This window comes from Lissotriton vulgaris, chromosome 7 (genome assembly GCF_964263255.1).
Source record: "Lissotriton vulgaris chromosome 7, aLisVul1.2, whole genome shotgun sequence".
NCBI lineage: Eukaryota > Metazoa > Chordata > Amphibia > Caudata > Salamandridae > Lissotriton > Lissotriton vulgaris.
In genome coordinates, this window is record NC_141695.1 from 1,065,915,921 (window position 1) to 1,065,928,714 (window position 12,794).

General features: G+C 43.5%; 1 protein-coding gene across 2 annotated transcripts in view; it reads left to right on the top strand.

Moving 5' to 3' along the window:
- SMAD5 (SMAD family member 5) overlaps positions 1–12,794 on the top strand; it is a 100,118-nt gene that overhangs the window by 22,319 nt on the left and 65,005 nt on the right. For both annotated transcript variants that reach the window (XM_086931519.1, XM_086931520.1), the window contains exons 3-4: positions 1,063–1,314; positions 5,646–5,765. In XM_086931519.1, coding sequence (XP_086787645.1) covers positions 1,063–1,314; positions 5,646–5,765 — 372 coding nt within the window. The remainder of the gene's footprint in view (positions 1–1,062; positions 1,315–5,645; positions 5,766–12,794) is intronic.

Sequence of the window (12,794 nt, forward strand, 5' to 3'; positions counted from 1 at the left end):
GTGGCGATAAATAAACAAAGGAGTTTCCCCAAAGACAAGGATATTGTCTTGAGATAGTAGTGCTAAGCACAATCATTCACGTTTGTGCTCTCTCTGTAAGAGAAGCTATGCTAAGGTCATAAATAGTCAACTGTCATTTGAAATGGTAATTTCAAGCACCCAAATAAATCTGAAGAACTCCATCATATTATAAATGGGGACTGTTTTTGGAAAATTAAAAAAAAAAACTAAAAATGTAGGTCACATGTCAAGTTGATAAGTAACATAACTCTATCCAATCGCTCAATTTGTGGGTCTAGTGTGAAATGTCCTCTAATTTTAGGCCATTAAAAACATGCCTTTAAGTTATCTGGGAGACAATATATTGCATGTTGAAGTTCTAATCCAGCCAATATATCTCCTTCTTTGTAAATCCCATTGTTTGATGTAGCTAGATTGCTATTGTTGGTGAGATTCCAAATCCAGCAGTTACACTGTTGGGAATAAGTTCGCATCAGTGACTGTCTAGCATGTTGTTCATGGCACGTGATCTGCACGGTGGACTCCTGAACTGGTCATGTTATGAAACAATTTTCACTAGATTTCTGGAGTTTTATAAGCGATGCTTCCCCCATTTCTGGATACGTACATTCTTTGAACTCTCCCACAAGTTGGCAATATAGGCTGGGGTGTACGAATATGTACAAGTGAGCTATTGTATTGGCTTGTTATAGATGGTGAGGAAAGCTACAGATATATGTAAGCACCGGGGCATGGTGGAGGACAAATTATGATGATATAAATAGGCACAACAGTGGCAGTTTAGCATTACTTATGTTTTTTGTACGAGACTCAGCGGATGATAATAGGGACCCTTTAATATGTATAACATATTTTTCTGTAGAATAAAAGTATGGATACATTTCTACAGTGCATATTTATTAATAATTGACAATTGTAGTACATTGTGGCTTAAATAACGTTATACAATTTTGCTCCCTTTTTACATCTCCGTAATTTGAAAAAACGTTTTTGCTGCAAATGTGTTTATCTGATTACTTTTCCTGTGTTTTTTTTCTTCAGTTTTACCACCGGTGCTAGTTCCCAGGCACGGCGAACTTAACACACAGCACAGTCTTTTGGCTCAGTTTAAGAATCTGACTCACAACGAGCCACTTATGCCTCACAATGCCACATTTCCAGATTCATTTCAACAGCCCAACAACACTCCTTTTCCACTTTCACCAAGTAGTCCTTATCCACCATCCTCAGATGACAACCAGTACCCCAGCTCCCCTGCCAGTTCGGGATCATGTAGTCCATTTCAGTTACCAGGTAAGAAAAAAGCCATGCTGTCGACGTAATTTTTTTTTAACATTCTTTAGATTAAGCATCATGTCTGAAAACAATTAATACATTTATGAGGTCTTCTGTATTCACCTTGTTTTTGAACGTTTGTGGTTAAGCTACACAAAGCAGCAGAAATGTATACTTTCAAATTCTTCAGAGCCTTTTGGGTACACTGCTCCATTCCAATCTCATAGGTCCTAGTACAGATCTCCTAATTCTTTATTGTAGTCTAGAATATCTAAGCAGAAATATCTTGTGCTTACTACATTGTGACGAAAATATCAAAACCCACAATATTGAGAAGGTAAGTGTACAGAGGGAAGTATAGATTTACTATTCTTAACTCAACATCTTTGTACCTTGGATATATTAATACAGTCAAGACACGTATATATGGGATTCGGTATAAAAATATTTGAATGCTTCCCTGTAAATATTTTTGGTTTTGATATTCAGGTCATGATATTGTGACCAGTCAATATCCCTGCTTCGATATTCAGAACCCACACCCTAGTTCTTATTTCTAATGCCTCATGTACCAGGAATGTTGGAGGAACGTTTTGAGAATTATGCAGAGAAGGATACCCCTGAAAGATTAGATTTTTCAACGTACTTATGGACTATGCATTAGTGAGTATTGACATGGTTTAGCGAGTACAAACACAGCTATCCCCTTTCAAGAAAATAGTATCCACGTCCTTTCTTTTGTCTAAGGGAAGTCAGTTGTTCTATTCTCCTATAGAAAGACATCCTGAAAGTTACCTATTCAATTTTGTATATCCTGAGTGTTAGAACTGGGGTCTCTAGTTGGCAGGAGTAGGTACCACTGTCCAAATAGGGACTCTTGCTTCTAGTAAGGGTAAGGAGGAAACACTCTTGGGATAACCTCTGCTCACCCCCTTGGTAGCTTGGCACAAGCAGTCAGGCTTATCATAGGCAATGTGTAAAGTATTTGTACCAAAACTCACAGTAAAACAGGGAAAACACCACAAACTGACTCCACAACAGTTTAGAATAATAAAGGTATTTAATCTAAACTACACAGTTCAAGAGTATGGTTGCAAAAGAGTTCTTAGGTTTAGCGATAAAATATCCACAATTGCGTGAAAAGATCACAGTTGCGACACGTTTAGCCACAGTACCTTTGTTAGCGATAAAAAGTTCCAAGCACAGAAGCTGTAGCGGTGGAAAACAAGCGATGCGTTGCTCCTGAGACTCTGGGGAGGCGTTAGCGACAACCCCGCTGCAGCAGCGGGCGTGTAGCGACGAATCCGGTCTGTGTGAGGAGGAAGGCGATGACTTGTATGGATTCCGGTACGTAGGTTCCGTAGGAAGTTTTCTCCCGCAAAGGCACGATGCGATCATTCTCGGGGCTTGCGACGATCTCCGGGGCGACGATGCGCAGTCCAGCGGCGATCTTCCTCTCGCAGCTCCTCGATGCGATGGCTGTTCGACGATTCTCGCAGCGACGTGATGCGATGATCTCACCCAACGATGACAGGGTCTGCAAAGATGTTCGCAGCGGCGGAAATCTTCCCGCTAACGAAGGGTGCGACGTCTTCAGGCAGCTGCGACAGGCGCTTTGACGATCTCGGTCTTCGTAGCGGAGGGAATTTTCTCGCTCGGCCGGGATTGCGATCAGTTGTCTGTAGCAAAGTCTTTAAAAGCTTGATTTCCAGCTCCACAACAAAGGTAGAACTTCCAGAGGCACCACACATGGGCCACGCACTCCAGGAAGACACAGCTCTCTCAGTAGAGATCAGGGAAGCTGGGGGAAAAGTCCTTTTGTTCCTGGGACTTTAAAACAGGGAGCCAGCTCTTCTCAGGCCCTTGGAGATTCCTTCAAGCAAGGGCACACAGCACAGAGCAAAGTCCTTCCCCTCTCCTTGGCAGCAAAGCAACAGCAGGTCAGTCCAGCAGAGCAACAGCAGGACAGTCTTCCTTCTTCAGTTTCTGCTTTCTCCTTGACAGAGGTTCCTTCTTGGTACCAGGATGATCTAATTTTCTGTACTCTGGGGTCCTATACTTATACCCCTAAAAGTCGTTGTTCCCTTTGTGCAGGAGGGCTCTGAGCCCGGTCTGAACCAGTTCTGGGTTATCCTTGAGCACTTTGTTTTCCTGGCCTCTCCTTTCCTTTCAGATAGAGGGGCAGGGTCGTCAGCCGCACAGCAGGAGGTGGAGCCAGCATTGTGGAGGGAAAGCACAGCCCTGGAGCACTTTGTTGACATGATTCCTTCTCTCCTTTCACAGTGCAGGGCAGAGACATCAGACAAGGGGTGGAGCCAGCACTGTGTGGGGGGGGGGGGGGGGGTGGCACAGTTCTATTCAGGCCCAGGTGCTATCCCCTCCCACCACTCAAGATGCATATGCAGCCATTCAGCCTAGGGCTGACTCCGCCAGCCTCCTGGGGCTCCCCAGCCCCTGTCACTCTCAAACCAGACAGTCAATTCACAAACCGGCCAAGGCACACAGAAAGGTCCTGAAAGATCGTTATGGTGGTGTTGAGTTACCACCCAATCGCGCACTGTTCACGTGGCGCAATAGCGCTTTATATAATCTTATTGCTACAAACTGTGTTTTAACCACTCTAGTGTTTTATTTCATTCTTTTATTTCTTCTCTAACTCATATTATTTTTCATATAAGTTTTGATTGCATTATTTTACATACACATAACTTTTCATCATTGACATTTGTCACAGAACATTTTCATTTCATGTTTGTCAACATATACTTGGCACATATAATATGATGCTTTTGAACAACATTTTTATGAATGAGCCCAATGCATTTCGGCACTCGTGTGTGCCTTCATCAGGGGCAGTATCTGATAGTTCTGATGGTCAGTGAACTGAATCCTGTCCCTGAGTTTCTTAAACAACTATAACTCGGATCTCTTATTGGACTGTGCCTCAGGATTCTTGTCTTGTTCTTTATCTTCCCGATCTGATTCCAAAGTTTCCGCCGCTCTAAATGGTTCCCGTGTTCTGCTTCACACTCCTGGAGCACTTTGTTGACATGATTCCTTCTCTCCTTTCACAGTGCAGGGCAGAGACATCAGACAAGGGGTGGAGCCAGCACTGTGTGGGGGGGGGGGGTGGCACAGTTCTATTCAGGCCCAGGTGCTATCCCCTCCCACCACTCAAGATGCATATGCAGCCATTCAGCCTAGGGCTGACTCCGCCAGCCTCCTGGGGCTCCCCAGCCCCTGTCACTCTCAAACCAGACAGTCAATTCACAAACCGGCAAAGGCACACAGAAAGGTCCGACAAGAGAACAGCTACTTTCTAAAAGTGCTATTCTCAAACACAGGATTTAAAAGCCACCTTTCCTAAAAGATGTGTTTATTAAATTCTGAGTTCAGGTATACCATACTTTTATGTCCTATCTTGCTCCTATGTGAAGATATGCTGGTAGCCACTGTAGCTAGCATTTTCCCATGATAGCCTATGGGCAAGATACCCTTACAATAGTAAAAAACGAAAACGGCTGTAATTCACTACCAGAGCATGTCACCTGCACCAGTACATGCTCTACCTTCCACATACACTGCACCCTGCCCAAGGGGGTACCTTGGGCCTTCCATAGGGGTGACCAATATGCACAGAAAGGGAAGTGTTAGGCCTGGTCAGTGGGGACACTGACCAGGAGGACATGGCAGTTCACAGACTGCAACCAGGCACTGTGGTGGCAGGCCTGAGACACCATTTTAGGGCTGCTCATGTGGGTGGCACAATCAGTGCTGCAGGCCCACTAGTAGCTTTTGTATCACCAGCCCTGTCGCACTCAGTGCACTTTACTAGGGACTTCTTGGTGATACAAATATACCAATCATGGATAACCAATTACAATAACAATTTACACAGAGAGCATGTGCACTTTAGCACTGATCAGCAGTGGTAAAGCGCCCAGAGTCCTATTGCCTACACCAGAGGTCAGGAAAAGTAAGGGAGGAAGAAGGAAAAAGTTTAGGGATAAACCTGCAAAAAGGGCCATTTCCACCACTGAGTTTGTTCACCATTATGCCAAAAAAGTAAAACTCATGACTCCCACCGCATGCTTTAATTCAGTGTTATGGCCTGTTCTCATAATGACAGATTATGTCTCTACTCTGTGTGGAAAACCTAGGGCATGTTGAGGCGAGTGCCCGGTGGGGGATATCCTAGTTATATGAGGGGTGTGCACATGCATGTGGGATTGTCCTACCTAAAAGAAAGTTGTTATGCTGTAACGTTGTGTACCTTTTTGATCTGTTGTACACCTTAAAATTCTGCTAAAATATGTTATTTACTTTGTGTCAATCTTTCTATCTTGTAGCTGATACTCCGCCTCCAGCTTACATGCCACCTGAAGAACTTATTGGGCAAGATAGTTCTCAATCTATGGACACAGACAGCTGCATGATCCGTTCTATTTTGCCAACTGTGTCTAGTAGAGGTAAGGAGATAATTGTAAAGTGAGTAAGTTTTATGTTCTATACACGCTTTTCAAAAAATAGTTTGCCAAATGGTTTGCATTTAGAAAATGTGTAATACCTCCTTTCTTTATAGTTCATGCCACACTTGAGAAATAAACAACTTTGCCCAATGTGGAAACTACTTGGGATTGATTCTTCAGCATTAAATCTTCCATTGACAGGCCTTGCTTAGGAACACTTTGGTTGTTACTACAAATCTCGTAACATTGTTAGTAAGATGTAAACTTTGTGATTGCTATCAGACTTTGTAACCACTTGTTCCTTTTTTTGTTGTTACTGGAAACTAGTATTCCTGATGGTGAATACAGTGTGATTTGAGCTGTTGATTAAGACAACTTGATGTTTACTATATCTGTATTAAGTATTGTTCCCTAATGGTTGCAATCCTTTTCTTTAGTACTGTGAATTTAAACCAGTTGAGTAGTGTCTAATGCATGCCCATGTCCCTCAGAGGAATGCCTTTTCTGTCTTATGGCTACCATACTGAATACAGAGGTATAATTAGTTGAGAGATGTCCAGACTAGCAGGGACTAGGGGTAGTTATCAGCTTCCTACCTCTGATTAGGATGGCATTGTTGTGGGTGTTAAACAAGTGACTTGGCACTCTTCTCACAGTATCTTTTATATTGATGCTCTGATGTAGGACCCCCCAACCTCATCTTAAAAAAAAAAATGGTCTGCCTCCTTACTGTATCGTAAAAAGGCATCATCCAAAACGGACCTCTTGATGCCAGCTGTTAAGATGCTGCTGACAGTTTCTTTTACATATTTTAGGTCTTCTATTAATCTCCAATGTGCTAATATCTAGTCATGGTCCACATTGTAACTTTATTCGGTTATTACAAACATTTAAAGTACCCAGAACATAATAAAAACATATAAAAAAACAAGTACAATTCATCAAGAAATAGTCGCAAATCATAAATAAACCACTCAACAAGAAAAGGAGAAGGACACATTATAATTCAGTCACACGTGAAAATCAGCACTTGTCCTTTCCCGGTCCACCAGGATTACTTCAGCGCAGAAGAAACCTCCTTGACTTAAGGGACCTATCATAAAATAGGATAAAAATTCAGTACGAATCTAAAACATTATAAAACCAGAAATGAAGGAAATGCACATTTGAACATCTCATAAGACAGGCGGCTGTACAACAGTATATAGGAGCTAAAGTGCAGACTCAAGTGCAAATATACAGAAAAGTACAACCATACTGAATTTTAAAATTACATTAAGACGTGTACCCTTATACCATGCACTCAGCTGATACTTCACTATAGAAAATACAGCAAGTAGTTCTTGTCCTTTCGTAAAGGCCAGCAACGCATATGTTCAATCTAATTGACCCAATTCATGACATGCTGAGATTATCTATTTAGAGCGACTAGCTGAATATGCTGGTCAGAAAAAGAGGAAATGTTCCTCGGTCTCATAATAAATAGATATGCATGCCATGGAGCTCACAGCGTTGGCTAGCCAAGTGCTTTAAAATGCTGCAAGAGGAAGGGTACTGCAGTGAAATGTTAAGTTATATTTGGGGAGAGGCTGCAGCCTTACGGCTACAGCGGTCGACCTCGAAACTGGTGAAACAGGTTTGAGTCTCGGCAACGACGCTCAAAATCCTGTGATTATGGCAAATCACTTAATCTCCCCGTGCCTAAAAAAAATGAATGTGTACATCTGTAATGAAACTGGTGCTCATGTAAAGTGCTTTGATACCCAATCTCATCGGGTATAGTTTGCGCTATATAAAACTCTAAAAAAAATAAAGTAAAGGGATCATGCGGAAGGAGGGCAGATGGTATCTAGGAAGTTTTCATATAGAGGAAAAACTTTAAAAGTTAGAAAAAATTAGGTTTGCATGCCTACAGCTCCAGGGGCAGTAAGATTATCATAGTGCCTTTCCCCAAACCTCACGTTTAACAAGTCTAAGGACCTAGCCAATGAGTTCAGGCGAATTCCAGAAATCTTCCAAACCAAGCTCCATCAAGTTTGTCTTGATTGATCTTAACCAGAAGATCGTCCTTAAAACATTTGGCCTTCCAAGGATGTTAGCAAGACCCTCCCTATATTGTTTCAGCGCATCCAGGTTCCAAATTTGCACCCAATCAGCTAACTGGTGCAGCCTGGTAACCAGGTTCAAAGGTTTTATTCCACGATTAAGCTGAAGAGGTAGCAAAGGGCAACTCTAGGGGAGTAATAATAATGACCACACAAACTTATATTTCTCACAACCCTGATTAGTTGAGTCTGAGTCGGCCCATAATTTGCTCCCAGAAAGTACTGCTGTTAGAACTTGTGCCCTGAATATTTGGAGTGGGTGTTAATAGGCTTTGCTGGTTTTGTTGATCTAAGTAAAGCTCCGGTCCTGTGTTTTAATGTATTAACACTCTTTTGCATCTGGGCTTTCCATGAGTTGTGTAGTGATGTTCCTTCAGGGCCCACTTTGGTTCTCCCTTAGCTTAGTGTATTAAAAGCTTAAGCTGCTTCTACTTAAACATCCACACTTAACACTTTATTTTGTGTGACATTATTTTAGAAATGTGCTGTATATGTGGTTTTGTTATTCAGTGACTCTTCCTGTGATTCCATCTGCACATTTCGTACAAGGACTTTTGGAATACATAACACCATGCTGTATTGTTTTTCTGGCCGGTCAGCAGCAGCTTTGACGTTTTAGACACCACAACACAGTGGTTTTATCATATAAACTGTGTTTTGTCCCTTTGTGGGCAGAGAGGAGAATTCCATCAGAGAGACATGAATTGGAATGAATGCATGCCAGGTATGGGGTCCGCTGCTAATCCCAGTGGTCACTAATATATCTCTTTGCTTACACAGTAAGAATGGGTCTAACAGATAATTTGCCATGGTTGGATTGTTCATTGCATACAGTCTGCCAGTAATGTTCAGTACTTTGCTTAGTTGTATTTGTCTACTAATCGCAGTACAATGGAATACAATAGTTTCAATAAATGTATTGTAAACTTTCATCATGTCTATAATTTGTCTACTAAGCGCATGCAAGAGTGGGAGATGAAAGTCGTTGATGATCTGTTTCCGCGGTTCCCTTGGGGATTAGAGGTTCATGTTCTAGGTTTGCCGTAATGACCTGCTACTCTGGGAATGTTCGGTGCTCAGGCGAATCACTGCGAGCTAGCCTGTGTTTGGGCTACCACGTACTGATGGATGTAGTAGAGAGACACATTCCTTACTTTCTGATTTCCTGTCCCCTCATGGCACAGTTCTTCTTACCAGCAGAATCCCTGCGACAGCTGGAGTCTGATATCGGGATACCAAGATAATCAAAATCCCTCAGTCTATCAAGGGAGACTTCTTGCAGTGATAATCTTAACCCTAAAGTTTTTGTGCGGGTTTAAGATCATGTACTTGGTGTTAGCTGTGTTCACAAAAGAGGGAGCACCGCTGCTACAAAATGGACAACCCCCTAGTAATGTTCGACATCAAGAGTGGGTCATCTGCAAACAACACATCAGGGACCTTCGTTTCAACTAAAATAGGGTAATTCTGGCAGTCAAGTATAAAATCCACGCACCTATTGATAAATAATAAAAACACGGTGGGGGCCTGGCCACAGCCCTGGAGGGCCCCTCTTCCTATAGGAATGCACCTTGTCAATGCCCCGTTAGGGCCCCATCTAACTTGGGCTTAAGTGCCCTCATGCAGTCTGATTAAAATATCCCTGAGTTCATGGGTCATTCCCTGCTCCCTCAATACGCCCCATAGTTTCTCACACTGGGCCAAGTCAAAGGTAGTGCGAAGGACAACAACGGCAACAAACAATTTTTTGCCGCTGAGGACTACCGCAAAAGGTTTGGTTGACAGTGCCCACATTATCTTGGAAGCCAGCTTGAAAGTGGGTGATCACTTGGCTGTTGGCTAGCAACCCATTAAGTTTATCAAGAGTAAAAAATGTCCTAGCTATTGTAACAAAGTTTCAATTATATATAGGACTAGGAGACAAGGATTAAGCTATCCTTTCTTCACTTTATTCAACAGAAGCCATTTCACAACTTTAGCAAAGCAAACTACCATTCTCATGAAGCCTTGGGAACAGTCCCAAGCCACAGTCCACTTTATATTCCAACAGCTGTGTCCTTTTTTGTCCTCTTTTGCAGCGCGAGTCCAGCCATTGAAGCATCCTCACAACTTCTTCTTTTACCCGTCTCCATTCCTACAACAAAGAGGGCAATTTTAGCAAGAGACCATGATTATGTTTAAAGCCTGCAGAAAAAGCAGAAGTTAAGGCAGCCGCTAGCAAATGCGTACAATAGGCATCAAATACGTAACACGAAGCATAACAATAACAACTGAACATAACAAACTCAATATTAAAGTCCATACTTACTAGTTATGGGGGCAGGGGAACCAGTTGGATCATAATTCACCAGGTGCTATAATCCTCGCCTCTGAGTCCATAAGAGAATTGGAACTTTCAGTTACAATAGCTAGGAAATGTTTTATTCTATGTCGCGACCGTAGGCAATGATTATGCTCGTTCAAAGCTTATTTACGACCAAGTGAAGCATATCCAACTCAAAATAGAACCTCTTAAAGGTAGAGTCCGAAGACCAATGTGCAGCATTGAGGATATCCTCCAAGCAGGCAACTAAACTAAAAGCTTTGGAAGCCATTGCCCTGTGTGCTGAATGGGCTCCAAAAAGCCACAGCTCAATGCCTGCCTCCTTCACCACGTACCTTACCCAACGGGCAATAGTGGGAGAAGTTACAGCCATACATGGCTTCTCCAGGGCAAAGAGGAGTTGTTTGTCACCTGGGGGATGGATTTCTGCCAACATCTCCTCATACGCCTTGAGGCATTGCACTATGCACTACTTGGGTGAACCAGGAAATGCTGAATATGAAAGATCCCTGGTACTACATTTCGTTCTCCTGCTGAGTGTGAAGGTCACACCAGAGGGTGAAAAGGTACGACCCATGATATCCAGGGCTCTCATATCCAAAAACCAACTGCAGGAGATCAGACAAATCAGCATGGCTAGTTTACCTGAGAGCTCTTTCATGGACAAAACACAATTGGGGCGTCATGACAGAAACAAGTTAAGCACCTGCTTGACATCCCAGTGCGCAGCATACTAAGGTTCTGGGGGGAGAGAAAGTCTAATCCCTGTAAAAGTCGGCACACAAAGGGAGGTTTTCCGATCAGAGACACTTCTACCAGAGATGGCCGAAGGGAAGGTATTGACAGAACGATAAGCCATGCCCTCTGAGACCAGGTTTTCCAAAAAATTCAGAACACGGACTACATCTGCTGTCACAGGATCGAGACTCCACAAACACCAATACATCCGTCTTAGCTTGGCCGACCTGTATCGTTGGACCGTACTGTTGGCCCAGGCCTTAAACGAGAATTCCTCAGCCATGTTCAAAAGGCCTGGGACCGACCACCTTCCCTGTAATCCGCCATGCCATGAGAGCTAGCAACCCCTCCTGAATCAACGGATGAGGAAGTTGATCTGGATTGAGCAGGAGCTCTGGAAAGCGGGGGGAAAAGGGATTGGAGAATCCCAAGAAAATTTCAGAAGAACTGAAAATTAAACTTGGGACTTCCAAACAGGGGTGACTAGCACCAGTTCCGGCCTTTGACGCCTGATCTGAGCAGAGACTTGCGTGATCATCGCGAACAGAGGAAAGGTGTAGCCCTTCTCCCGGCTTCAATCCTGGGAAAAAGCATCCATGGCCACTGACGGTGGGCCTGTTCTCCAGCTGAAAAATCTAATAATCCAACTAGGATGCAAAGAGGTCTATGAAGAACAGCCCCACTGTGCTTGGGGGGTTGAAAACCGTCCTGCATTGAGCTTTCAGAGGTTGAATCCAGGAAGTTGCAGGATTGGTAATCCATCACCTGATTTGCGTGACAAGGTGAGTACTCAGCTGTGTCTGAGATCTGCTGTGTCTTGAGATCTGCTGATCCAGGCAGTACTGCCAGAAGTTGGTCGCGAGGTCGTATAGAGACTTGGACCGTGTGCCCCCAGATGGTTGATATACCTGGCCTCCGATACATTGTCCATCTTGAGGACTACACATGACTGATGAAGTCCTTGGTCCATCAACTGACTGCAAAGGAACCGGACAATAGTTCCAAACAGTTGATATATAATGTCTGTTCATGAGGAGACCACAAACCTCCTGTGGAAAACTCGCCACATCTGGCGCCCCAGCCTTCCTGCTGGCTACGGACTCTGTGACTATATCAGGGCTGAACTGAAGATCGCCCTACCATTCCAAGTGTCCATGTTGGCTAACCACCAAGGGATCTCCTCCATGCTCCCCCTCTGAAAGAGTAACCATCTGGGAATAAGTAATGCCCTTGCGGAGATGAGCTGGCTTCAGCCATTGCAAGGTTCGATAGTGGTGAGGTCCCTGGAAGATGGCCTGAATGGACAATGAGAGAAGGCCCTCTAACTGGGCAAACTGTCGAAGGGCGACTCGCTGTAGCGCCAGTGTGAATCTCAACTCATGATTGTTTTCATCACCTTCCAAGAGGGAAGACTCGATAGTCTGTGGCAAACTCTAGGAAAAACGCTTTCTGAGAAGGAACAAACGGACTTGGTCTCGCTTATGACAAACCCCAGGCTCTGTAGGAGGTCAACTGCCGCTTGGAGCTGAAGAGACAGTTTGCGCGGGCACTGGGCCAGAATGAGGAAATCGCTGGTGGTGACTTTTATGATACCCAGATTCCATTAAATCAGATACAAAGATGGTGATTAAGAATGCATATCGTACTATATTAGGCTTGTCCAAACATTAAAAACGTCCATCATATCAAGCAGTTATATCACAGCAACAATTCTATTTATCTTTTACTACACATACGCAATGGCGTTTTTATCTGACTAGATTTCGGTTAAATGCACTTCACTTTTTAGTGGCTTTTCCAAAGCAAGGGGGCTGGTGTGAGAGACTACCCCCTTGCCCATGCGATAATGAAGCTCAACAATGT